Source organism: Penicillium bovifimosum, assembly GCF_028826915.1.
Source record: "Penicillium bovifimosum strain IBT 22155 chromosome Unknown utg000005l_segment0_segment0, whole genome shotgun sequence".
Classification (NCBI taxonomy): domain Eukaryota; kingdom Fungi; phylum Ascomycota; class Eurotiomycetes; order Eurotiales; family Aspergillaceae; genus Penicillium; species Penicillium bovifimosum.
In genome coordinates, this window is record NW_026622714.1 from 1,991,102 (window position 1) to 2,016,165 (window position 25,064).

General features: G+C 51.0%; 14 protein-coding genes across 14 annotated transcripts; 6 read left to right on the top strand and 8 right to left on the bottom strand.

Annotated features, from left to right (window-relative positions):
• Positions 1–245: 245 nt before the first annotated feature.
• Positions 246–1,753, top strand: car2 (ornithine-oxo-acid transaminase; the record flags this gene model as incomplete). The annotated part of the gene is made up of 3 exons (XM_056666661.1): positions 246–713; positions 804–1,505; positions 1,568–1,753. 3 exons carry the CDS (start codon positions 246–248, stop codon positions 1,751–1,753), a joined length of 1,356 nt encoding a protein of 451 aa, XP_056520257.1.
• An 809-nt stretch (positions 1,754–2,562) lies between these two features.
• N7515_005918 (flavin-dependent quinone reductase) lies at positions 2,563–3,012 on the bottom strand (the record flags this gene model as incomplete). Its single annotated transcript, XM_056666662.1, has 1 exon — positions 2,563–3,012. The coding sequence occupies one exon, from the start codon at positions 3,010–3,012 to the stop codon at positions 2,563–2,565; it is 450 nt and encodes a 149-aa protein (XP_056520258.1).
• A 613-nt stretch (positions 3,013–3,625) lies between these two features.
• On the bottom strand, positions 3,626–4,369 carry N7515_005919 (uncharacterized protein; the record flags this gene model as incomplete). The annotated part of the gene is made up of 1 exon (XM_056666663.1): positions 3,626–4,369. One exon carries the CDS (start codon positions 4,367–4,369, stop codon positions 3,626–3,628), a length of 744 nt encoding a protein of 247 aa, XP_056520259.1.
• A 456-nt stretch (positions 4,370–4,825) lies between these two features.
• N7515_005920 (putative protein kinase) lies at positions 4,826–6,301 on the bottom strand (the record flags this gene model as incomplete). Its single annotated transcript, XM_056666664.1, has 5 exons — positions 4,826–5,004; positions 5,074–5,239; positions 5,292–5,593; positions 5,650–5,984; positions 6,057–6,301. The coding sequence occupies 5 exons, from the start codon at positions 6,299–6,301 to the stop codon at positions 4,826–4,828; spliced, it is 1,227 nt and encodes a 408-aa protein (XP_056520260.1).
• Positions 6,302–6,820: 519 nt separating this feature from the next.
• On the bottom strand, positions 6,821–7,367 carry N7515_005921 (uncharacterized protein; the record flags this gene model as incomplete). Its single annotated transcript, XM_056666665.1, has 3 exons — positions 6,821–6,874; positions 6,930–7,163; positions 7,239–7,367. 3 exons carry the CDS (start codon positions 7,365–7,367, stop codon positions 6,821–6,823), a joined length of 417 nt encoding a protein of 138 aa, XP_056520261.1.
• A 1,024-nt stretch (positions 7,368–8,391) lies between these two features.
• On the bottom strand, positions 8,392–9,759 carry N7515_005922 (uncharacterized protein; the record flags this gene model as incomplete). The annotated part of the gene is made up of 1 exon (XM_056666666.1): positions 8,392–9,759. The coding sequence occupies one exon, from the start codon at positions 9,757–9,759 to the stop codon at positions 8,392–8,394; it is 1,368 nt and encodes a 455-aa protein (XP_056520262.1).
• Positions 9,760–10,036: 277 nt separating this feature from the next.
• On the top strand, positions 10,037–10,276 carry N7515_005923 (uncharacterized protein; the record flags this gene model as incomplete). The annotated part of the gene is made up of 1 exon (XM_056666667.1): positions 10,037–10,276. One exon carries the CDS (start codon positions 10,037–10,039, stop codon positions 10,274–10,276), a length of 240 nt encoding a protein of 79 aa, XP_056520263.1.
• Positions 10,277–10,341: 65 nt separating this feature from the next.
• Positions 10,342–10,881, top strand: N7515_005924 (uncharacterized protein; the record flags this gene model as incomplete). Its single annotated transcript, XM_056666668.1, has 1 exon — positions 10,342–10,881. The coding sequence occupies one exon, from the start codon at positions 10,342–10,344 to the stop codon at positions 10,879–10,881; it is 540 nt and encodes a 179-aa protein (XP_056520264.1).
• Positions 10,882–10,887: 6 nt separating this feature from the next.
• On the top strand, positions 10,888–11,440 carry N7515_005925 (uncharacterized protein; the record flags this gene model as incomplete). The annotated part of the gene is made up of 2 exons (XM_056666669.1): positions 10,888–11,069; positions 11,212–11,440. The coding sequence occupies 2 exons, from the start codon at positions 10,888–10,890 to the stop codon at positions 11,438–11,440; spliced, it is 411 nt and encodes a 136-aa protein (XP_056520265.1).
• A 1,026-nt stretch (positions 11,441–12,466) lies between these two features.
• On the top strand, positions 12,467–14,044 carry N7515_005926 (transferase family protein; the record flags this gene model as incomplete). The annotated part of the gene is made up of 1 exon (XM_056666670.1): positions 12,467–14,044. One exon carries the CDS (start codon positions 12,467–12,469, stop codon positions 14,042–14,044), a length of 1,578 nt encoding a protein of 525 aa, XP_056520266.1.
• A 730-nt stretch (positions 14,045–14,774) lies between these two features.
• On the bottom strand, positions 14,775–16,598 carry N7515_005927 (glycoside hydrolase family 47 protein; the record flags this gene model as incomplete). The annotated part of the gene is made up of 1 exon (XM_056666671.1): positions 14,775–16,598. One exon carries the CDS (start codon positions 16,596–16,598, stop codon positions 14,775–14,777), a length of 1,824 nt encoding a protein of 607 aa, XP_056520267.1.
• Positions 16,599–17,025: 427 nt separating this feature from the next.
• Positions 17,026–17,763, bottom strand: N7515_005928 (EXPERA domain-containing protein; the record flags this gene model as incomplete). The annotated part of the gene is made up of 1 exon (XM_056666672.1): positions 17,026–17,763. The coding sequence occupies one exon, from the start codon at positions 17,761–17,763 to the stop codon at positions 17,026–17,028; it is 738 nt and encodes a 245-aa protein (XP_056520268.1).
• Positions 17,764–18,833: 1,070 nt separating this feature from the next.
• Positions 18,834–22,248, top strand: N7515_005929 (uncharacterized protein; the record flags this gene model as incomplete). Its single annotated transcript, XM_056666673.1, has 6 exons — positions 18,834–19,258; positions 19,315–20,062; positions 20,113–20,325; positions 20,374–20,731; positions 20,780–22,141; positions 22,193–22,248. The coding sequence occupies 6 exons, from the start codon at positions 18,834–18,836 to the stop codon at positions 22,246–22,248; spliced, it is 3,162 nt and encodes a 1,053-aa protein (XP_056520269.1).
• Positions 22,249–22,472: 224 nt separating this feature from the next.
• Positions 22,473–24,596, bottom strand: N7515_005930 (uncharacterized protein; the record flags this gene model as incomplete). Its single annotated transcript, XM_056666674.1, has 5 exons — positions 22,473–23,253; positions 23,319–23,546; positions 23,595–24,076; positions 24,139–24,348; positions 24,405–24,596. 5 exons carry the CDS (start codon positions 24,594–24,596, stop codon positions 22,473–22,475), a joined length of 1,893 nt encoding a protein of 630 aa, XP_056520270.1.
• Positions 24,597–25,064: the final 468 nt, after the last annotated feature.

The following is a 25,064-nucleotide window of genomic DNA, read 5'->3' on the forward strand; positions in this document are numbered from 1 at the left end:
CACGACCTGTACTTAGCGGACAAGAGGGTGATTGGGTCTAACACTTAACGGCATAGCTGGAAACTTTTCTCTTTTCCTCCTTACTTATAAGATGCTCTTCATTCTTTCTTCTTTCTTCTTAGAACTTTTTTCTCTAAACTTCTTCCTCAATTCCAAAATACATCTTCTCACTTCCTAAGTTCCCCCCGGTTGTCGATCCCGCTTCTTCCCCAATTTCCTTGAACTAGTGCTCCCCGCATTCCACCATGGCGACTAACGGGTCTTTCTCCCCCTATCACGCTGCCTCTTCGGCAGAGGCTATGGACTCTGAGAAGCAGTATGCTGCCCATAACTATCACCCCCTTCCTGTTGTCTTTGCCCGGGCTCAAGGCACTTCGGTCTGGGATCCCGAAGGCCGTCACTATCTTGACTTCCTCTCCGCCTACTCCGCCGTGAACCAAGGCCACTGCCACCCCAAATTGGTAGCCGCACTGGTAGACCAAGCTTCGCGGGTGACTCTGAGCTCCCGCGCATTTTACAACGATGTTTTCCCTCGCTTTGCTAAGTTCGTGACCGAGTACTTTGGCTTTGATATGGTTCTGCCCATGAACACCGGCGCCGAGGCTGTGGAGACCGGTATCAAGATTGCCCGCAAGTGGGGATACAAAGTGAAGGGTATCCCGGAAAATAAAGCCATCGTTTTGAGCGCAGAGAATAACTTCCATGGACGTACGGTAAGTGATTGTGACCCCCCTACTTCCCCTCCCCGTGACCCCCCTGTAACACCACATGGAGGTACATTAGTGGCTAACCCCTTGCATTAGTTCGCCGCCATCTCCCTATCTTCCGACCCCGAGTCACGCGAACACTACGGACCTTATCTGCCCGGTATCGGATGCACGATCCCGGGGACCGAGAAGCCCATTGCATACAACGATAAGGTTGCTCTACGCGAGGCATTCGAGGCTGCCGGCCCGAACCTGGCCGCTTTCCTCGTCGAACCCATCCAGGGCGAGGCAGGTATCGTGGTCCCAGACCCGGAGTACCTGCAGGAAGCCCGGGCACTCTGCGACAAGCACAATGTGCTGCTGATCTGCGACGAGATCCAGACTGGTATTGCACGCACCGGCAAACTGCTCTGCCACGAGTGGAGCGGAATCAAGCCTGACTTGGTCTTGCTCGGTAAGGCCATTTCGGGCGGTATGTACCCGGTCTCATGTGTGCTGGGAAGCAAGGACGTCATGCTCACGATCGAGCCTGGTACCCATGGCTCGACATACGGTGGAAACCCACTTGGCTGTGCGGTTGCCATTCGCGCTCTCGAAGTCGTGCAGGAGGAGAATATGGTCGAACGTGCGGAGGAGCTCGGTCACATCTTCCGGGATGGGCTGTTGGCTATTAAGAGCCCGCTCATCCAGACGGTGCGTGGAAAGGGCCTGCTCAATGCTATTGTCATCGACGAGTCCAAGACAAATGGACACACTGCTTGGGATTTGTGCATGTTGATGAAGGAGAAGGGATTGCTGGTATGTTTCCGAGAGCCCTGCTCGTCGACTTTGTTTCACGGATCACTGACTTACTTTACCAGGCCAAACCCACTCATCAAAACATTATCCGTCTTGCCCCTCCGCTCGTTATCACCGAGGAGGAGATTCAAAAGTCCCTTGAGATCATCAAGGAGGCTGTGGCAGAACTTCCGGGCCTCAAGGGCGCGTCTGAGGACCAAGTCATCCCTCCCCCAGAGAAAAAGGTCAAGATCACTCTTGAGAACTAGACGCCAGTTAAAAATTACCCGAATATCCAATCGTGGGGAGGTCTATTGCAACCGCAATCCCACAAGTCGCGGAAGGGAATCTACGGATTTGCATTTGTGCTACGGCAGCCGCATCTGGCTTCCAGGGAGCAGAATAAGCCTTGGAGATGGAAGCTCTGGCAATACGCTGTCCAAACTGACTGCCTCGGAGGAGAAAGAGGGAGGAAGAACAGCGGAGCTACCCCCGTATGTACTACTTGTGTCGCGATCTATTCATCCGTTCTAGGACCTGGGGTCCTGGTACCACGTGGTCCAACAGTTAGATGTAGGCATGAATAAAATCATATTCAATCTTATGACCTCATATAATGCCTTGTGCCTTCCACATGATCGTTCTTTCCCTAACTCTTTGGACTTCCAACTTCCAAGCCCTAAGCCATTGATCAGATGCCCAATTTAGGAAGCTACGACTCTCCCCCTCATTCCCCGCACACTGATAGCTATTACACAGGAGATTCTGTATCAGAGCTCCATCATCCATGAGCGGAAAAATCAGACACCATATTCCATCCAGTGTGGTTATGTACACGGTAGTCCCAGTATCTTACACAGAAAGCTTCACACCTTATCCAACTCACAAACCAACTCCATCCCCAAATTCCTCATCATCCCCTCAATCCCCGCCTCCCCCCACCCAACAAAATCCCTCTCATCCAACGGCACCTTCTCCTCCTCCTCCGACAAACCCCCAACCGGCAACCCCGTAAATTTAACCGGCAACGCAGGCGCCGTACCAACAACCCTCATCCGAAGCCCCGTCAAAACCCCCCTCAGATGTTCCGCCGCCTTCCCCCCCCCCTCCCCCCATAAGAGACAATCCCCGCCGGCTTCCCCTTCCACTCATGAAACAGATAATCCAGTGCATTCTTCAGACTCGCGGGAATACTCCAGTTATACTGCGGCGTGACAAAGATGAATGCGTCGTACTGGCGCACAAGCTCTGACCAGGCGCGCGTGTGCGCTTTGCTGTAGTGCGGCGTTGGGTCGGTTGCGGGTAGGCTGGCGGGGATGACGCTTTCGTCGTACAGGGGGAGTGATTGTTTTGCTAGGTCGAGTATTTCGAAGACTATGTGTCGCGGGTTTGTGTCGGGCGTTTCGAGCGGGGTTGTTGGTAGGGTTGGGTCGGTGGTGAGGACGTCATAGACGTATTGGGTTATTGTTGGGTTGAGGCGTGGGCGCCGGGTGCTGCTGGTTACGATGGCGATGCGTTTGGGTGGCATTCTACTTGGATTGCGGGTATTCCGTATTCGTGTGGGAATATGGGGGTTTGGAAGAATTGTAATGGTAAGGATGGTTTTCGTGACTTGGTGGTCCGGTAGTTGGAGCTCGGAGCTCGGCGGAGATAAGGAACCTAACTTATACTTTCATCGAGATCGAGTCTTAAATTGTGGGGAAATTTGAGTCATTCTGCGTCATTGTTGATTGTTTGGAAGGGTTTAGACTTGGTTGGTATATGTATCGCCTACTAGGTAGAAGAATATCCCTGTGTTGAGTAGTGCAGATCAATTGACATGATATCGTGCACAGGATCTATGCATTCGACCTCTTTTCTAGGTAGCCTGTTCTAAAAAGCCTGAGCATTAACGCAATATCCTCGTATCACCACAATGGAACTGTTATATTTTGAAGCTATAATTTCTCTGGCAGACTTGGACAACACTTGTCAACAGCCTAACAGGTTAGAGCCGGAGGACAGCGGATTGATGGAGATATCAAACACGCTTGGTCCATCTGGATCGAAATGGAGTAACAAAAATATAAGAGAGAGCCTTCCCGCCGTGAGGACACCCCCTTCCTCTTCCCTTCCAAGAAAACAACTGACTATACATCCAATCAAGCACAATTCATGAAACAATGAGTGAACCCCTGAGTGCCCAGAGCATCCAAAGCTGGATCCGGTCTCCTTAGCCAGTCAGCGAGCATATTGGTACAATGATCAACATGCTCCAGATCCCCAAGCATATTATCCAGACGATCACCACGCATATGAACATCATGACCTCTCCGCAAAAGATACAGACAATGAACCAAGTGCTCACGGGTAGCAGTCCAATAATGGCCAGGGTTATCGCCGACTTCAGTATAATCCTTCATCTGACGCGTAGCCGCCTCATCATAGTAATAGACGAACGGCTTGCCGTTGTTGAAATGCGCGAATTCGTGCGTGTAGTCATTCGGGCATTGTTTGTGCAGCCAGCAGCCGGCAAGAGGGTCGTAGGCGCACCCGAGCTTTCTGGCCTCTTCGGTCGAGTTCCCGCATGAGTACCTTACGCGTGGAGCGGGTGGTAGACACTGTCGCTGGCCCTTCATTGACGCGGGATAGGCCAGCGATGAAGATGATGAGTCTTTCATGACTAGGACTTGGCGGAAGGGTTCCACGGTGAGGGCTGCGATCACGGCGAGGACTAGGAGCATCACCACTGTGAGGAGGCCGGTGATGGTGATTGCTGCTAGGTTCCTCTTGAGGAATTGCTGGATTCCCTGACGAGGGGGTCGGTTCGTGACTGTGGTGTCGCTGTCGCCGTCAGCATCTACCCCCGAGACGGGCTCGTAGTCGCGGGTGAAAGGTTTGTCCATTCTGACAGAACTAACGAGTGACGATGGGAGGTGATTCTGTGAGATGGAGGAGGAGAGGGAAATCTCCTCCCCTGAAAAGATGTGTCGGTGGCATGATGCTTATTGAGGAACGGGATTGCAGTCTTATTCACGTCCGTGTTGAGACAAAGAGTCGACGAGGAGATGACCTCTATAGACAGTCCGGTCGGATATCAATAAGACCTGGACAGGATTAACCAATCATTATTTGATCAGAGGCTAGAGCCGGTTTCCGATGGATAGTCTGAAGATGAGTGGCGGGGATATAGTTGCCCGCAAGACAAAGAAAGCCAACCCGCCACAACCCGACCCCTTCCCAATTCCTCGGCTTTGGGTAACAAAGAAATGTTCACTGGAGACGTGATGCGGATTGACACGTCCTAGGGTTTGCTTGTGATGGTGGTGCAATCTGAAGGGCAGTTATTTATCTAACTCTGCTTATATCCGTATCCACTCGTCCTGTTCGAGTTCCTTAGCAGAGCTTCGCTTTTCCGGCTCCCATTGTAGCATTTTTCGCACTAGACGGAGAAACATCTCTTTGTCCTCTCCCTCGAGACTAGTCTCTCTTTGCTCGAGCGGGATGTGTTCTCCTACTAATTCTCCGGCGAGCAAATCGCCTAGAATAGCAGAAATCGTCAATAATTGACACTTCCTATGAATAGCAAAATGGTAGATAGATGAAGTACCTTTCTGTGAAAAGAACTTCTGGGTATGAACCCCCCTGGCAAGTAAGGTTGGCGGTGGCGGACCGAGTAGGCGTATCATTTCGGCGAGATGAGCCCGACTTCTATAGGTCTGAAACTCTGGGTCCTGGCCGCTAAACAGCGACCCTCCTTCGTAAAGGTTCCAAATCTGACAAGGTAAGTCTAGGCACCTTTTGTATCAGAAGTATCGGCTTTCTTACCACACATCCCACATTCCATATATCCACGCTATATGACCATGGAACTTGTAAGATCACTTCCGGTGCTCGATAAATATCCGGCTGAACGTCTTCCGAGTGCTCTTCGTCACCCACCACAGCCGAGCCAAAATCGCAGAGGATAGGCGCACCTACGTTTTTAGGCACTCTGAGATCGCGGGAGGTATATATTGTTCTTCCATCTAACTCCTTCCTAGGACAGGGGCTTTGGAGCTCGCTATCTTCAAAATCACTGAAAACGGAATCATCATCAATGCTGAACATAAGGTTATCTGCTTTGATATCTGATATATTGATAAGCAAATGATCGAGCTCAACACCAGGAAGAGGGGAACCGCACCAGTATGGATGATCTTGCATTCTGTATGCAGATAGTCTAGTGCAAGAAATAGACGATGAAGTGTCACTGCCAGTATTACTGTAGGTAATCTCTGTACTGGGTTGCGGTGTAGAAAAGCCAACATACTCTCCCACAGTGGAGGATGCACGAGACATCGATGTGTGTCTTCAGGCCCGCTGACGTCAAAGGAGTCCAGTAAAGATCTGACATATTTGCGACCTGGATGTCTCTTGGGAGCCCCTTCGATACGTTTGTATATCTTCAACTCGTCGTCTAGTTGCTGCCCCATCGATGTGGACTTGGTGAAAATCTTGAGAGCAACATAGCGACGATAGCTGTATTTTTAGTTAGCGAAGGAGCTGTGAGAAGTAAATGGAAATGTGAGGATGCCAGTGGTGTCCTCTTACTCCATGTCGCGTGCGAGCCAAACGGTTGAACTGGCTCCAAATCCCAGTTTTCCCACAACTTGGTACCGGTCCTTGAGTATTTCTCCGATTCGAGTAGGATAATACCGGCCCGCAATATAGCCCGGAATGGTTTCCTCCTCGATTGCTTGGCTTGTTGATATCTTGATGAAATTCTGATTGGTGAAGTTGAGAGGTGTCCATCTTCGTCCAAGCCGGGGCAAGGACCGAAGAAAAGACGCCAACATTTCCGACTCCGAGACGAGGGCCAGTTGTTGTGCTTTACGTTCGGAATAGGGTTGGGGAGCGGGTATCAGGACCTTAAGGGGTGGAGCTAAATGATCACAGCCGGGAGATCGACAGTCAGGTGATCACCTTCCACCCTCGAATGCGAGTGTAGAGCCACCAACAAGCGCTAGCTCGGCGCTTATGAATTGCTATTTTTAGATGCTGTACGTGAATACTATCATTTTTATGGCAACTTCGATTTTGGAGAGGCATGAACAACTAGTTAGCTCTATCAAGATCACCATTCGATGGCACATAGGCCGTGCCAACTGGCGAATTCTAACCAACTGGCGAACTCCAAGAGCCCAGCAACTGTGTACAAGTTTCAAATGTTCATCAACAAAATCACCTTTAATCAGAGTCACAGTCGCACCCAAAAATTCACAAACAGAAAAAAAGTCATGTACAGAGAGAATAAAAAAAGCAAATATACGAAGTCATCTCGAGACCAACTTCCAACCCAGAGCGGAGACCCACATCTAGACAACGAAGACAGTCTGGTTGAGAGATTCCAAAAATGCAAAAGGACCAGCCTGAAATCCAATTGTTAGCAACTGCACCTCACACAACCGTTGTGGATCTACTTACACCAACCAGAGCCGCATGAGCAACATTGATCTGACTCTTGCCGGCAGCAGCCGACGACGGCACCCTGACAGTGAAGTTCTCATAAGGGGGCTGGCTGCTCTCATGGTACACGGGCTTGAAAGGGCCACTGTAAAGGATTGTTCCGAGGACCTCATCTGCGTCTCTGCACGGCGAGGAAGCACATGAGGTAATACCGATTGCGACGCCCATTTCCTTGGAAGGGGTTAGGGAGTTCTGGATATTGGGTTAGTTTAACGAAGCGCGGTGATGATTGACATAGGCCATGTCTGCAGGTTGACTGGAACTTACGGGACGTTGGACTTGAACGACGACGTCCTTGCCGGAGTGGATTTTTTGGCCTGCGGTGGGGAGTCCGATCATGGCACGCTGGGCAAATGCAGAGACGATGAAGAGGGCGATGGAGATGAGGAACTTCATTTTGATTGTTGTCAAAATATCTTTATGGGTAAGGAGGAGGTTTTTAGAAGGGGAACAGGTTGTAGGGTAGTGAAATGCAAAATAATCTAAAATAGTTTGATGTCGATAGAAAGTTGTTAAGAGTGCGATGGGTCCATGGTATTTATGTTCTCAATGTTTGGATGGACCATCTGCACCTTTAGCCCTAGCAGCGAGCCCTTGGATCTACAATCATCGAAGCAGTATGAGTGGTCCAGGCTGTACAAGTCTCAGATACAGGATTAGAATTAATGCTAAGCCACGGATAGCCGCCTGACGCTAATGAAGATCGGGTAAGGTACGGTGTAGATCAGGCCAATTATTGTGGGGTCGCCTTGCAGATCAAACCTTCGATAAGCAAGCTGACTGGCTCCGGAGGTCTCACTTTGACCCTTGGGAACCTCGACCCTTGGAACCTCGGTCATGATTCCCTCTCGGTAGTCAGATTTGATCTCAAACCTGCCCAAACAGGTTGCCTTTTTGCCGATATTCGAAGGCCTATGTCTTGGGTGGTATGATGGCTCGGACCATCTAGACTGGCTGTCTGCCAACATTGAAAGTCCAATACAATCTTCAAGATAGAGTACTGCGTAATTCCTGGCGCAGTGAAACAAGGCCTCCCATTTCCATTTACCTAACCCCCTGAGGCTCTAGTTAGATGATGGTTAAAATAGATCGGACAATAGCAAATCACTGATGGAGCTTGCTGGTTTTTGATCCTTAAGGTTGCCCCACTGCCGGGGCCACTGGTAAGTGCCTTGAATCTTGACTGCGCTTATCCTCCGAAAAGTAGGAGGTACAAACTTGAGCTCGAGTCATTCAATCCTTATGAGTACTACAGCTACTGTGCGCGCATAAGTCATACTAGTTAACTTTCAGACTATTCATGCATTCAAAGTTATCAAGTGAGTGGTGAATTGGTGGGGAAAATATCATACATGCGAGGGCCAATGCTCAGCAAAGAAGATGACCCTCGTGGAAAAGGATGCCTCTCATGTCTGGGTTTTCATCTCTTCTTCCTGTCCTTCTGATGACTTCCACCCTTCTTTCTTCCATCCTTCTTGCTTTTATCCATTCTTTCAGTCTGCTTTGCGCTGGAATTTCGTGGAAGGAGCGGACAATCCTCCATAGAATGCTTGGTCAGAATGTGGTGAATAGGGCAGTAATACTTGAGTCCCCCCTCAGCGGGTGGTGCCTTGGTCTTCGCAGGTTGAGGATCCCATGTCGATGGAGGGTGGCCGAGTCGACGAGCCTCGTGTTTAAGAAAATCCCTGTATGTCTCTTCCATAACAGAAGCTGCCAAGGGTCTGTCCATGGGAACATGAAGGGAAGCTACCCACTCGCGAGCTGCAGGGTTGGCGGAGACGGCAGAGAGGAATTGGTTGAAGACAATGATGTCCGGGAGAGTTGAATATCCAAATACCAAACGCACCTCTCCGAGAGCTTCATGCCACCTAGTCAAGAATGTCTCCGGCAATATCGAAGCGCCGTAGGCAACCCGAGTCCAATCCGTGTATCGCCTATGAGCGATGTGACAAGGGCGCGTCGCGGTTTGATAGATATTGTGGGGGTCAATTGTAGTCGGATGAGTGGCAGCAAGGCCAGGGGGCGCTGCAGGGACCACATGCTGCGGGCCAACCGACCAAGAAGGAGAAACACCGCAAGGAACAGGGACAGTTGGCAGGGGAGGGGACGTATACTGCGGGCCGATCGGGGGAGCAGACGGAAGAGGGGGACGCAGATCATGAGTAGGTTTTGCTGGTGGTGGAGATGGTGCCAATGAGTCAGGGCTCTCCGGGTCGGGCGTCCATAGACGAGGGACCATTGCGTTAAAGTCAAGTTCACAAGTACCGATTTGGGAAAGCTCAACCTTGGGAGCTCTGGCTTGAGGGGCTCTGATGGGTGGAGCATCAACTTGAGCAGTTCTGGTCTGCTGGGTCAAAATGGGATACTGACCAGCACCATACTGAGTAGCCCCATACTGAGTGGCTCCATATTGCGAGGTGCCATGCTGAGAGGCGCCAATGTCAGTGCCATAGGCAGCATATCCTAGCTGTCGTGGCGCGAGGTGCGGAGACGACGAGTACACCAATGGAGTAGGGCCGATTGGCTGGGTATCGAGATATTGATAGCCATGATAAAGCCCAGGCGTTTGAGATTGAGGTTGCACAACGCATTGGGAGTCCATTGATGCAGATGGAATTCGAGAAGGGGCCAGACCAGGCGGATGAACCAGATGGCGCTGCGAGTGGGGTACGAATGGAGGAGGTAGGGTCCGAAGACCACGGGGGAATAATCGGGAGGAATTCCGGCGTGCCGGCATGTTTTGCACCAGCTCCTCTGGATGAGAATCTTCCCCGTGGGTTTGAGACATGGTGTTGTTTGGAAAGGTCTTCAAGGATTGCTGGTTGACCAGGTTAAATGTCAAGGGACTGAAGAGCTGCGAGATTGCGAGTTGAGCAACGATGAGGAAATGTGAGGCAAAGAGGGTGAAGGAAAGACAAGTAAACAAAACGTTTGAAATATCTGGTGCACGGGACTGTTTGCGTAGACCGCTCGGTCCTGTCTTTAGACGTATTGCCTATGCTCGTCCCCATACCAGCTCATAGAGTGAAGTCATGCGACATCGAAGCCCGACGCACACAGAAAGTATGCCACGCACTATTCCGCCAATATGTCCGGCCTATCGGTCCCAATGCCAGCACATCGTCACCAATAACCCAGTTAACGCCAGCATCGTTGTCGCTGCCAGCGACGTCGTCGCCAATAACCCGGTTAACGCCAACGTCATCGTCGCCAGCAATGTCTTTGGCACTAACAACGTCCACATCGACTTCCGCAAAACCGACGTCCGCAACCCTGATATCAACGTGAATGAGCTCGAGTTTTGACGCTCGAAGCTTGGCGTCTCGAAATCTTCCGCGTATTGGGCCCCGCACCTCCGGCGACACATCGGATGGCCCACCAACTCCTGAATGACTTGCCGCCCCCAAGCTCCAGTCCGATTGGAGAGCCAGGTCCCACCGTTCCCACCTCAGTCCATCGTGGTGCTGGTCAGTATCCCATTTTGACCCAGCAGACCAGAACTGCTCAAGTTGATGCTTCACCCATCAGAGCCCCTCAAGTCAGGGCTCCCAAGGTTGAGCTTCCCCAAATCGATACTTGTGCACTTGACTTTAACGCAATGGTCCCTCGTCTATGGACGCCTGGCCCGTTGAGCCCTCACTCATTGGCACCATCTCCACCACCGGCAGAACCTACTCATGATCTGCGTCCCCCTCTTCCGTCTGCTCCTCCGATCGGCCCGCAGCATACGTCGCCTCCCCTGGCAACTGCTCCTGTTTCTTGCGGTGTTTCTCCTTCTAGGTCGGTGGGCCCGCAGCATGTGGTCCCTGCAGCGCCACCTGGCCTTGCTGCCACTCATCCGACTACAATCGATCCCCACAATATCTATCAAACCGCGACGCGCCCTTGCCACATTGCTCATAGGCGATAGACGAAAATGTGGGGTCTACCCGTACCGCTGGTCCCGGGCTCGTGCCTGGTCCCGGAAACGACTCCAACGGACCGAGTGAGCACCCACGCCGCGCCAGGATCTCGAGGCCTTTCTATCATCTCCGCGAGTGGCTCAGTTGTCAATGACTTCCACTTGAGTCAGCGCCAACGCCGCCAAAGAACCATCTCGTGCTTCCCACCCACAACGAGCTGCAACAGTCCCCCGCCCCGGAGCACGATGACCATGGCCACGGATATCGTTTCTCTGGCTGCGCAAGTGGCACGGAATACTTCACTGATCAGGCCAGTTGCCGCATTGACTCCCTTTCAGTTCCTCACTCACCGAGGCCGACAACCCCAGTCTCTCGCCTGCTCTCCTTCGGTCCATGAGCTCATTCGAGGGGATGTATCCGGAATTCTTTGCTATGCGTACCGCTGATTGGGCCAGACAAATCGCGGAACAAGCCGAGGAAAACGCACAGGATGCCGCGGACTTTGAGCGTACTGACCAAACCCAGGACAGGGAGTCCAGCAACCAAGTACTGCGACACGGTACTTAGGCTGGGGAAAGAAGTGAGATCACGAAGCCCATTGCTGAATTTGAGACTCTGAAGGAGTTAGGCCGTTCCTGGTCCGTCCTTGATACCCGAGTCATGCGCGTTTCGTTCACCTATCGGTCTCAAATGGGACTTCGAATGGAAGTTCCTTATTCGCATCATGGTCGTTCTCGCAGGCAGTCAGTCGGCAATGGAAGTCTATTTCGATGATTCAAAAGCCCATCAGCATTTCCGTCACGTGGGTAGATGTAGACGACCAAAACAAGGCTTTGGCTTGGGGTGATGGTACTTTGATCAGTGTGAACGTGATGAACAACTTACTGTGTACGCTGTTGGGTAGGCATTGTGGCGAGAGCCTACTGCAGTGGAACAGGAGGGGAAAAGTGAGAGAGTTGTGTTTGGAAGAGTGATCAAACTCCCAAAATATTGAGATGCGAAGAGCGCGAAGGCGGTCTGAAGTCGCAGACAGGACCATGGGAGGACTGCAGATCATGAGATAGTACTACACAGTACACAGTACTAGTAGTCTAGTAGTCTAGTACTAGCGCGAAGTTGAAGCGCGTCACGTTTGCGGGGCTGCGGGGGCCGATAGCCCTGGGCGATGAGTGGATAACCTTCCAAAGTCTCCTTGGCAACCTCGTCCCGGAATAGGGTTATTCCGGTCACCCCCCTTGGCGCGTATCTTCGTTGTGTCTTCGGGGCAACCTCGACTCGAACATAAACCTATTATCTACAGGGCTAGCTGTACGGAGTACCATGAGGCATCTAATCTCAACCTCATTTCGGCCTTTTTAGATGCGTTCATTGCTTTGCCAACTTCATTCTACTTCCAGCAAAGTCCGACAAACTCAGCATTACCGCATCTGATTTCTAGCTGGACTTGGCGCGCGGCTGACCCACGATGACCCACGATGATCCACGATGACACACATTGACTCATGAGAATCTCAAAAGGATAAAAGCAGCAGGACGTGTCTAGTAAGACTTACAGAAAATTAATATACATATATACATTGCCAACATTGGAAGATGGCCACTATCGATTCTACAAGTACAAGGCTGCAACCAGCTCAACCCTCTACCCCCACATCAACACCCCTGTCCATCCTTGATGCCACAGTTGCACGGTTCACGCCAACAGGAGCAATTTGGTTCTTTGACCAGAAGCCTGCACACCTGGGCCAGAAGATCCTGCTCGAGCATTTGCAGAGTTCCTTCGCTGAGACTCTATCAAAATTTCCTCATTGGGCAGGCCAACTGCAATGGGCACCAGTCAATCCCAAAGGAAATCACACCGAACGGTTCAATCGCCCAGTGGTTGTATACGGAACCGACAACGACCCCGGTGTGGAATGGAGAGTGGTCGAACATCATCTCCGAGCAGATGAAATCATCCCCACAGCCGAAGAGCGGGCTTCATCTACCGCTGGTTCCCAGCCCAGAGCGTGGGTAGGCGATGACTTCAATCAGCAATCTTTTATATCGCCCAACCCATTGGCACTTGAGAATCTGCGCGACTATGCTGGTCTGCCGGGTATGCAGGTCCAAATAACACTTCTTCGGGGCGGGGGCTACGCCATCGGAATCAAGCTTGCGCACTGTCTAGCGGACGCGCAATCGTTGATGGTATTCGTGCATCTATGGGCATACAACAGCAAAAAGCAATTTGGTCATGAGTCCGGAACCCCACTGCTGGGCGAACCAGTGTTCGATCCCGCGTTGCTGGACAGCTGCGCTGCTGGTGACATAGACGGTCCCGAGCCCGACCAAGCCATCGTCCAAGCCGCGCACAAATTACCTTTACATCGATATAGCTGGTGGGATACTGCCGTCGAGGGTTACCCTGCATTTTGCATACCCACTACAGAGAACTCCAAACCACCACCCGAAATTCTCGAGCAAACGCGCGTTGCCCCGTCAGAGCCAGCACCCTGGCTTTCATGGGATCTCTCCCGACCGGTCAGCCACACGCTACTTCACTTCACCGGTACAGAGCTTCGCCAGTTCCAAGCCCATGCCCTCGAAAGTCCGGGGTGTCGACGTGACATCTCCCGACTGGACGCTCTACTGGCGCACATGTGGATATCGATCACGCGAGCACGCGGACTTACAGATTCCTCTGACCCTGTGTACCTCGACCTGAGTCTCGGGGCACGACAGCGTGTATCTCCCACTCTTCCGGATACCTTTATCGGATCACCACTGTTTCTAACTCACGTGGGCGGCCCCGCTGCCTTGACATGTAAGCAAACGCTCGGCGAGACAGCCAGTCGGATCCGCGAGACGATGAGTGGGTTCACGGCAGATGCTGTGGGTGCGATGCTGCATGATGCTGCGCATGAGGTATCGCCGCAGCGGCTGTGGCAGGCGTTCTTGGGATCACAGCATACGATTGTCACCTCGTGGTTGCGGTTGCGGCTGCATGAGGTTGACTTTGTGGGCGGGGCTAAGCCGCGGTATACCCATGCTGTTATGCCTAAGATGGATGGGTGTGTTCAGGTTATGGATAGCGCGATTGGAGATGGTGGTATGGATGTTGCGCTCTATCTAGATGGGGAAGCTACGAGGCGGTTGCTCGATGCAGGTGGTGACTGTCGTGGACCGTGACATAGGAGACTTGGTCCGTACGTGTATAATCCAACCTATTCGATGAAACATGCGGGGGTGGTAACTTGATTTGTGTCCACATATTCCTCACTATCTGCCATCTTCTCCGCTCATTCAAGCCAATGTATATACGAAGACGCATACGATATTATTCAGAGCACTCTACAGTTCCACCGTAGATCTCCTCCTCTCAGCTCCTTTGGTCTGATGATGTGCTAGGTGGTATCTGCTGATTCGAGCCGGCGGAGCCGTGTGCTCTGAGGCACACAGCCTTGGAGCGTTCCCCTCCTCACTAGTTAACTGTGAGATAGATGGTTCTTCACGAAGAACGCAACAAGCCAGTCAGATAAAGGGAGGTTGCAAGATAGACAAGTGGAATGAAGGCTTTGCTGAGGACTTCTGGAGTTCCCAATGGAAGCTTTTCAGCTCCAGGCATTTATCGAATCATCATCCTGTCTCTCGGCAGTGACTGTGTGATGATACATATGGATTTCCAAGGACCTTCTTGAAGGGGCAGAGATGGTTTGAGCTATTTGGATCGATCCCTTCTGAAATAATGTCAATACCTCGACTCCCGGAACACTTTGGCTAACCATAACGCCTTTCTGTGATACCATAAATCTCATACAATACAGCCATGAACGATCGTGCCACGCAGCCCAAACGCGTTCATGTATCAGAAAAGATAGAAAATCGAGAGCGGTACTCAAGGCTTCCCGATATGGGCATATCATTTTGCCTTTGGCCATCGCAACGGATGTCCTCCAGCATTGAAGACAAACTCATCCAGACTGATTAGTTCGGGAGAGCTGAACATGAGATAAAAATATTTGAGCGTCTGTGACATCCAAACGCTATCCATCGAGTCTTCAAGAACCGGCTGGCTGCCTTCAACCATAACATCCGTGATGGCTGCATTGCCATTCTGCGTCTGCGTGGCATTTTGCATTGCCTGAAAAATGTCCCAGGCTGTATCCAGTAGATCTTCACGGCCAGTAATGCGGTATAGGAAAAACATGCCCTCGATTGCTTCCGACCGTAGGTTGTATACAGTATCTCGTATGCCAGTAAAGCCCTTGGGCAGGTTATGGTCCTTGATAAAAGCGTCGACGCTGAGATACGGCTTACGTTCCGGCTCGAGACTGTATGCATTTTTCCAGACTTCTTGCTTCCAGAGGCGCTCGGTCCATGGACATTCTGCCTCCGAAGCACACGGAACCGCACTAAAGGCTTCGGGCATGATCCCCATCGGCGACACTTGGTGTGCCCAGATGCAGCCGTCGACCAACCTATGTGCAATGTCTCGGTGGATGGGAATGTTGAGTAGTGCACCTCCCAGGGCAAACATTCCACCCACAAAGCAAGATCCGTAATGCATCTGCGGCTCCAGCCATGTCCGCGGCATCTCTTTTTCTCTCTTGGTGGTTCGCACAGTACCAGTGAGGAGAACTCTTCTGCCCTCGGGATTCATTGGTCGAAAGACATTGTGACCTGCAGCTGCGAGCGTGACATTCTCATACATCTTGTGATACATAGACGTCTGACCACCTAGCAATGCGTGCGCTCCAGGTAATGACTTGTACAAAGAGTTGGCTTCGGCGCCCAATGAAAAGACATCGCCGTCAAAAAGCTCTGCCCTAGCGTTCACCCGTACAGGCCACAGACCTGCAAGCTGGGTGGCTTTCTGTTGCCTGTAGAATACATCCATGACTCGTTGGGCCGCGTCGAAGTATTTCGGATCACCAGTGATTTGGGATAGCCTTGTGAACTCCAAAATGAAAGAACCCAGCTCTCCGCTGAGAACACTCTCCTCTGCAAGCTGCTCTTCACGGCGAAGAGCCCTGTGTGGGTCCCAATGGATGATGGGCATCCTATTGGGTGTATCGAAGGCAGCGTAAAGCATATCCCCTAGTTCAATAGCCTTTCCCAGCAGTATCGGGTCAGCACTAAGATCGAATGCTGCCACAAGGCCTCCAAGTAACTGGATATTGACTTTATGCGTATTGATCACGGGCGACTTGGGTTTGTGAAATTTGATACGTGCAACCGCAGCCACGGCCTTCTTGAATTCATCGTGCATCCCCATAATCCACAAGGTGTCAAGATTGTCAACCAGTGTAGCGCCCCACCCGCCAAGTTCATTTCTGCGAGTGCCACTGATAGGTGCAAGCTCATCCGCCGCCCAAGCTAGCGACTGGTATGACTTCCAACATCGTCCGAATGCTTCTTTGACAGCTGATTGTCTGCTGGCTTGGCGCCCCAGTGTGGACTGGAATACCTTGGAGCTTGCCGACTGGACCTTAGGTAGCGTCTGGGGTAGCGCGCGTAAATTCTGGGATTCGGTGACTGGATACCGGACAGCCAGGTTTCTCCACCGAGTATTCGGGTAGATTTTACCCATCAGATTGGCATGTGTGGCATCCTGGACTCCGGATTTATGGGCCAAGGACGAGGTGGGTGGAAGGGCTTTTGGTGTGTGATGGTATCGGAAGAGCAGAAGCAACAGGAAAACTCCGAGGCATACGCCTAAAAGTTGACGTTGGCGCCGGCTCATGACGTTGTGTTACGAGTCCACCTGCATGTTCGATGTTGACGATGTCCTGATTGTTTTGGAGAGAAGTTGAGACGGTCAGAAGGCGACGTGTCACAGGAGTCACAAGGTTTCCCGCGAAGCTCTCTACACAACACTCATCAGCGTCCTCTTCAGCTCGAAGACCAACCATTCACTACCTCGTCGGAACCCATCTACGATGAACTCAGCCGTGCTCCGGGAAGGAAATTTCCGGTTTCTTCTATTACTCGCTTCAATTTCCAACGTTGTAATAAGAGGATTCCAATCATCATGATAACAGATATCTCAAATATGCAGGGAACTATTGAGGTTTCTCAAATGCACCGCAGTGTCCACATATGTCAACATAAATTCATCTGAATAGGTCCAAAAACACCAAATCTCAAAAGTTTCCCAGATATACAGAAAATCACTGGTTCTTGCGCTCATTGCGGGTCTCCGCTGCCACAAAGGCACCACGCAGCTCCTTAAACGCCTCCGACAAGACCCACAGAGGGATAAAGACCCAGAGGGTGTTGAAGAAGAACAAGTAGAGCCAGAGGTAGACTGGATCCTCGGTAGCCAGCGATGAGCTACCAGACAGCCACTCGGGCGCGAAGGTCATGAATCCGCCATATAATTCCGCCGTGGCGAGCGCAGTTGCAGCAAACCACAGAGTCGCCTTGAAACCACCACGGGACTTGGCACTGATCTTCTCATTGGAGGAACGGCACAGTAGATAACAGATGTAAATGGCAGCTGGGCCACCGAGGAAAACAGTCAACAACTCCAGCGAGATGACAGTCAAATCGGACCCACCCCAGCGGCGGTCCGCCTTTGCGTATTCCTGCCACAGGCGCGAGGTGGGCCTAGTTCCGTAGGCAGCGCCATAGACACGAGTCGGATCGTTGAGGAAGTATGGCTCTGGGGCATTGATGCCGGCTGCGACGGCGGCGTAGCTGAAGAAGCACTCGTAGAGGAAGGAGCCTTCCATGAAGAGGTGGGTGAGAGCATCGTAGGCGTGCCAGAAGAAGAGGATACGGTCACGTGTCTTGTGTGCTGGAATAAGTGCCTTGCTCAGAGCGTAGGCAATTGGCATGAAGGAGAGAGAGATTGCGATGCAGAGGACTGTTGGAGCATCCAGTGTGAAGGACGCGGTGGACGACATGGTGGATATGAGATGGAGGTCGAGTGTGGCGGGATGTGAGAGTAGACAAGCTTGAAGCTGTCTCGGCCTAGTAGGATTGATGGTTTTTATATGTGCCTCAGGCTTTGCAGCTCTGATTCACAGCTGGATGAGCTGTTTGATGAAGCTGTTTGACAGGGGAAAAGGAATTTGGGGGCAATCAATATTATTGCCTGCCTCAGGCACAAAGTGGGTCCCAGTGGGTCCGCGATATGTGATGAACAGCTTCATGCAGTCCGATTGCACTTCTATAATTACTTCAGGAGCTCTCCTTTGTCTCCCTTAACACAAGCTGTGTCACGCCCTTGCAGCCCATGACATATACAACGCTCGGTGCTTCAAATCAGGTACCTCAGCCTCCCTAATCTACCCTGACCGCGGAATGCGGGGGATAATTGGGCTACGAGTCTACGACACTACACCGGGTCCACAACCTGACCGCACTTCGGAGAGGCGAATATTATCAATATCGTTGCTATGATTGATTCGGCTCTTGTTTGTTACGATGTGCCCCAGTCGGATGTCCCTCCTACTCCTCAAACGCCACTCCTTAAAACGAAGTTCTTTGTTTGCTGTAGCACACACAGCCTAGTGATATTCAAACAAAGATAGGCCTGAAGACGCCTGTCTATATACATTCTCCACTCACGGTCATTTCTATTCTTGCTAGGGTTCAGCCAATAGCTTCACAGCCACTCTGTGTGCATGCTGTGTCATTGGCTGACTCGAGAAATGACCAAAGGCGGTTGGGCATGTCTATTCAATGGTCGATTCCACGCCAGCCTGGCATTGGCTGAGCTTTCTGGGCAAAATACCTTAGAGGCTGTCTTTTACATGGCTCCCTGGCCTTGCGAATGAACTGATCGTCGGTTGTTGTTGGTTGCTCAAGCAATGCTTTGTTATATTAATGCCGTCCCCTGTGTGGACCGTCTGAAAGGCATTCTGCTCTACCAGACTTCGTTATTACTACTGGGGAGGCTTTCTTTCCCTGACTATTTTGATCATACTTTCCAGTTTCACTCAAGTTTCTCGAGTTGATCCTGTTGTTGAACATGCCTTCAAGCTTGGGGATGGTGGATGTCCCGGCCCTCACCAAGGTGACATGGGACATACATAGCCAATGCCAACTTATGGCTAGGGGCGCTCCTAGTGGGTTCAAGAAGCTAGTCGCTGAGCTGGGCCTGTTGCAAGGCACTTTGCGGGCCTTAGCCGACAAGATGAACGCTAATACATCATTCTTCGAGGACATGGACGAAGGCCGAAGACAGACCCTCCAAAGATCACTCAGTGCTTGTTTTGCAACATTGCAACGACTGAGAGACATCCTTGTCCGGTTCAAAGGATCCGAAATGGGCGATGGAAAGGGCCTATGGCAAAAGATCAGATGGGTGACACAGCGGACCCACATTGAGGATATCAGATCCAAGGTCATGGTGCACAACTGCAATCTGAGCCTGTGTATGAGCACGATTGGGAAGTCAGTATTCCTCACTTGTCGCAAGTTAAACCACACGTTCTGACTGGTCCTTTTAGTGCCTCCCTTGCTCGTATAGAGAAGGCAATGGATAAGGCGATGAAAGAGGATGAGCAGATTGTTCTCAGTACAGAAGCATCGCCTGTTCGGGAAACAGACTCCGTCGTGTCGCCGATGAGCCCTAATGTCGTGGAGCTACCTGCCAACAACGAGGAAGACTGCGAGATTGATATAATCCAGGAAGTTCGCACCGGAATATCGGAGCTTCCCAGTAACAGAGACTCCGTGGGCAGCGGTAGCGAAGCCAAACACACGTCCACAGCCGCTGAATCGGTGATACCAGAATCTGATGTGTCAGTCTTTGACGGGTCCTCGCCAACTTCATGGCTGTCCTTGAATGCCTCGCCATCCTTGCCTGTAAAGAGTGGATACAATCATTCTAGAATGCGCAGTGAGCAGCTTCTCTTTGGCGGCTCAATCGACGGTCGGACATTCGATGGTGGAATATTGGCAAATGACTCTGATATGGAGGGGAAGGAAGTCATGACCCACTCAAGAGCCTACTCTGATACCGGCTGTGGTCATCCAAACGTGATGGAAGCTATGACATCCGCCATGCACCATTTGCGTGATGTCCGGCTCCAGGAGCAGATCTCGAGGCCAATCCGGTTTGAGCCACAGAACCGATTGCATAAACCAGCCGCCGAGATACTGAAAGCATTTGAGGCATCGGTGAATGATGAATTGCAAATAAGGAGATTGGTCACAAGAGACTGGCTTCGAGTGGCGACTTGGTGGTTATTAAAGGTGATATCCCCCGGAAATGCAGGTTGATAATTACTGATGATAAATCAAAGGCCCGCGCGACTCTGGCAAATTGCAACAGACACAACTACGTTAGTGCCCGTGGCAGTCTCAGTCCCTCGATGGAATCGATGTCAAGTGGCCATCAAGCCTATGTTGACCTCCTCAAAGCTTCGTATATTCTATATGAAGTTGTTCTGAAGCACGAAGCCTCCATTGCTTTTCTGGTTGATGAAGAGCACAAGTCAATAGTAGAACTTTCTGAGGTTGGTCTTTTCATTCCCATCCATCATTCTCTCACTCATTCTATCTAGAGTGTCAACGAGGAGCTCTCCCAATACACTTCTGTCGACATCCCCGATTCTTCGACCCTGATCGCTCAAACCCTTGCTATTTGGGAGCCCATGCAGCCAGAAGAAAGTCTGGATAGCGGCATCGATGACCTTGATCTCGATAATTTACGCTGGATTGCCGTCGACCAAGAGGATGCAGGGAGCGAACAGGAAAAGGTGCTCTATCGTACATTTGTCAACGCCGGCATAGGAGGTAAAAAATCTCGCATGCGCTCCAAGGCTGCTCCGTACATGCTATTACTAGCAACGCGGGAACGCGAAAGCGAGCCGAAGATCGTTCTCTGTAACCAAAGTGGTACACTCTGCCTTGAACGAAACTGTACGTGATGATACCGACATGCTGTTCCATGACACTGACAGATGATAGTCACACAAGATGATCTCCCGCCTCTCATGCAGCTATCAAATGCGAATCTGACTGGCTTTTCTGGCGCCCGAATTTCAGAGCCCGTTCCATTCAAGTTCCAGGACGTGAGCGTTTCGATCTCGTTCCAATTTGAAGCAGATCTTGCGCAATTCATCAACATTCCTGAAGCTTACTTCGGTGCCGTGTGGCAAAGGGAGCCGGTCGATACAGCAGAGTTTAGCGAAAGCGTCGTTTTCAAAAGCTCGGTGGATTTTTTCGAGCAACTGAACACGCCAACCATGAAACCACTAAACCCGCCTGTCATGGTCAGATCCTGCGAGGTGCGCATACTGGAACGCTCTTTCGGTGAGGCTTGGCGATCTATCCGACGCCTGGTCATCACCTCCTCCGCCGCGGAGAAGATACCGGGAACTATGGAATTCTTCATGCCTCTCAGTGGAGTCCAGGTCAACCGGGGGGATAAGTCCCGCCAGGTGCTACTGCAATGGTCCGACACGTGCCAAGCGCGCTCTGACAAGACAGATGGCAACTATAACACCTTGCACTCTTACATCTATGATGACACTGCTCCAAATATCGGTACCGGTATACAATTCCGCACATCTCAAGGAGCAAAGGATTTTGAAAAAGCCATATTGAAATTGAGCTTCCCTCCGGACTTCTCCTGGTCACAGCCCAGTACGTCAGGTCTCGTCTACGATGTCATAGATTCCGGCACCGAGCACAAGCGATACAAGGCTATAATGGTATTCCGCAACCGAACATCATGGCGATATTCAGAATTGTTTTTCATCTACCGCGATGCCGACTATACATATGACCACTCTTCAAGGAGCATTCAATTCCCGCGCATCTACTACACAGACTATATCTCAACCCACGTTGACCAGCTCTACCACCCAGAGACAGCCGTCACATTCTCGCACTGTGAAAAAAAGACCAGCCAGACTACTATCGAATTCAGCAACGACGCTACAGCCCGTTCCTTCCTCGGCTCTCTCTCGCCCCTGTATGAACTCCTCTACTCCCGACGTATCCAATCTCTGTCCACAAAGGGCAACTCGCTGCTCGGTCTTCAGAAATCCCGCAAAGGCACCGCCGAGATCCAACTATGGCGTCGTGGTTCGACCTTCCAGCTTGCCGCACGGTGGGATGACACGGTCCCGGATAGGTGGCTTACCATGGCTATTCCGTCGGAGTTCATTGACTCTTCAAAGGAGGATACTCGTGTCACTCTTCCGCGTCTACCGTATCTTCGGGGGATGACGCTTGATATGATGACTATTCTGGCTAGAAGCCCGAAGAATGTGAATGTCAAAAACAAGGAAGGGGCTATCTCGATCTCGTTTCAAGAGAGTAAAGGTCAGCCATTGTCTGTAATGATTTGGTGGTCGTGATACTAACAGACTATAGATCGTGAAGAATTTTTGGTCGTATTGCGAGGGCAGCCGTTGCCGAAATTCATGTAGTAGGCTTACATCTTCTTTTTTGAGTCATCGGTACATAATACACACCCTCCTCTCTCGTGCACGACTCTGATGATTCGCACTCGAGCCATCATGCCGCTATGAATGAATTGATTCCATACTGTCCACCGTATATAGGCTTATCACGCATGTTGATGTGTACTTGTGTGCTATCAAGATATCGATGATATACCTCCTCTTCAACACTGCTCAAGTAGTATCGCAAATCACCGACTCTCCCAAAACTGCGCATCCATAGCAACCAACCGATTGAACAACTGATTCCGGGACCTCATCCCAGTAAGATGATAAAACTGTTCCGGCTCATCACCACGAACAACCAACCCATCAGCCGCCTCCTTACTCCCAGCCGTCAACTCAACAATCAACTTCCCCTTCCAACCAAGTCCCTCCGTCTTCTTCAGCTCCTTGATCTCAGTAACAGGGATCTGGAAAAGCACAGAGCCCTTCTTCCGACTCTCGAGCCGAAGATCATCCAATCCACTGGACTGATACGTAGTAAAGTACAAGATAGGAGGCTCCTTCGACGAATCGATAACGGCCGCGCCTCTCTTACGCTCAAACTTTGCATCGAATTTCAAAGGCCCAAACGGCGTTGCCGCAAAGTGTCGCTGCTGCAGCATTCCGATCAGGTTCTTGGTATGTGCTGAACCGGCGATTGCCATTGCGCGGTCGAAGGCGATGTGGCCTTTGATTGCTGTTGCAATTGTGCGGCGGAAGAACTTGAGGAACTTGAAGATAAATTTCTTCTTCGGGGGGTTTGGTTCCAACGGGGTACCGTCGGAGTTTGTTGATTTGAGATCCGAGGAACCCTGTACACTGAGGTCTGTCGAGCTCCCTGTCTGGGTCTTTTTGCGGCGGATTGGCCATAACGGCCCGTCGTCGGAGGGCGATGGGGCGGGTGGTAGTGGTGAGGAGTTGATCTCGCCGATTCGGAGGAGTGTCAACGTTAGCTGCGCGTTGTTGGGAACGCCAGCTAGTAGGGTCCTATATCATGGGTAAGAGGGCGAGCGAGAAAACCATACATGGGGGAGGATGGGAGCTTTTCGTACTTCTGTAAGTCGAGATGGTCTTTCCAGTTTGGTACTTTGTTGTTCAGCAGATCTAAGGTGAAGGTGAAGATGGGATCGCCGAAGAATCCGAGTCCGACCGCGAATCCGACGAGCTTGATGATCAAGTAACTAGAGATGAATGGTGTCACGAGAGATATCACTGTGAAAATGCTTGCGAGGCGCAGTCTAGACGTAACCAGAAAGAATGGCGGAGTTGGGGAAAGGATGCTATCCCATCGTTAGCAATGCTTCCACGAGGATTGTAAATACACTCACTTGGCGAACTTCTCATAAATATCAGTGATATCGCTCAAAATGCGCAAAACGCTATCCGTTGCATGTGCAACCTTCTTTTTCATAGGCTTCTTGGTCTTGTCCTCGGGTGCATCGCCGGTTGGGGTTTCCGCGGCGGTCTCCGCGGCCTGTATGCCATCGGTAATGGCATGTCTGTCGGGACCTTCTTCAGTCACAGTTTGACCATACTTAGCCGCCGCGCTCTCCATGGCCACGGCGGCAAAGCTGTCAACGAGATTCTTGGCCTCTTGTTCAGCGGCTTCGCCCTTGTGATTCTCAGGGGCACCCGTCAGGCTATCTTCGGATTCAGTCTGTGCCCCTGTAACATTGCTTGCATTTGGATCTTTTGTCTTTGCAAGACCGGGGAATAGTAGTACTCGAACAGGCGGGACCATTATCAGGGCTACGACAAGACCCAATATAGTTGGGACTAAGAGGTCCACAGCCCAAGCAACAAAATAGCCCTGCAGAGTATTAACATATTGACATCTAGAATAAGATTCTCATGGCTGTGGCAGATACATACTGCGCAGAAAATCGTAGTCCGAGTCGGCTCCTTCCATGATCGCAGTCGAGTAATATGGCGGAAAAGCTCAGTCACGCCGACGACAACAGAGATATAAAACCTCTCAAGCGTCATGCGCATCTTCTCCGGTGGAAACTGCTCATTTTCCGTGCGGTTGAGATCTAGATTCAAGGAAGCGGTATCATGAACCGCTTTCACATGGTAGATTTGCTAGTCACATGTCAGCGATTGTTCTCGATATACCTGAGCAATGGGGCCAGCCTAACCTTATTAAATCGCCGGATCAGCATAAACAGATCCTCGTTTGACAGGCCCTGCGCAAGGGTCTCATCTACTACCCGCGACGATGCCTTCCATTGCGTGCCTGGCGGCCGTCTCGGACTCAGTGTCTGCAAAGGCCCGGTCTCCTCGGGGTCCTGGGCTGTATCATGTTCCTCATCATTAAACTCCCCCGGCATTTCTGATCCATGGCTCATCTTCTGTGGTTATTCTTGATATAACCACGCTGATGAGAGAAGCTTGGTATTGCTTACCAGTGGACGTCGAGCAACCCGAGAGTGTGGGGTAGATGACGTAATTCCTTGGCTATTTTTAAGCTTGAAAATTAAGCCGATCAGGCACAAAACAGGCACAAACAGGCCACGTGTAGAGGCTAAATACGAATACGAGTAGAAAGGTACGGAGTACTGTGTAGAATAACATCAATGCTTTATGTCTTAACTACACAGTACATGACGATTCTGACGGATAACGACAGTTCCTACGTCCGGTCACACACTAACGAGACTACTCTGTAAATGTAAATCTGTCCACTTATTACCACTTATTCATGAGCAGGCTGAGATTACCAGCTACATCCACAGCAGTTTGGACTTTGAACAGTCTCATATTTTCATAATACTAAGTAAAACAAGCATGAAGCCAAC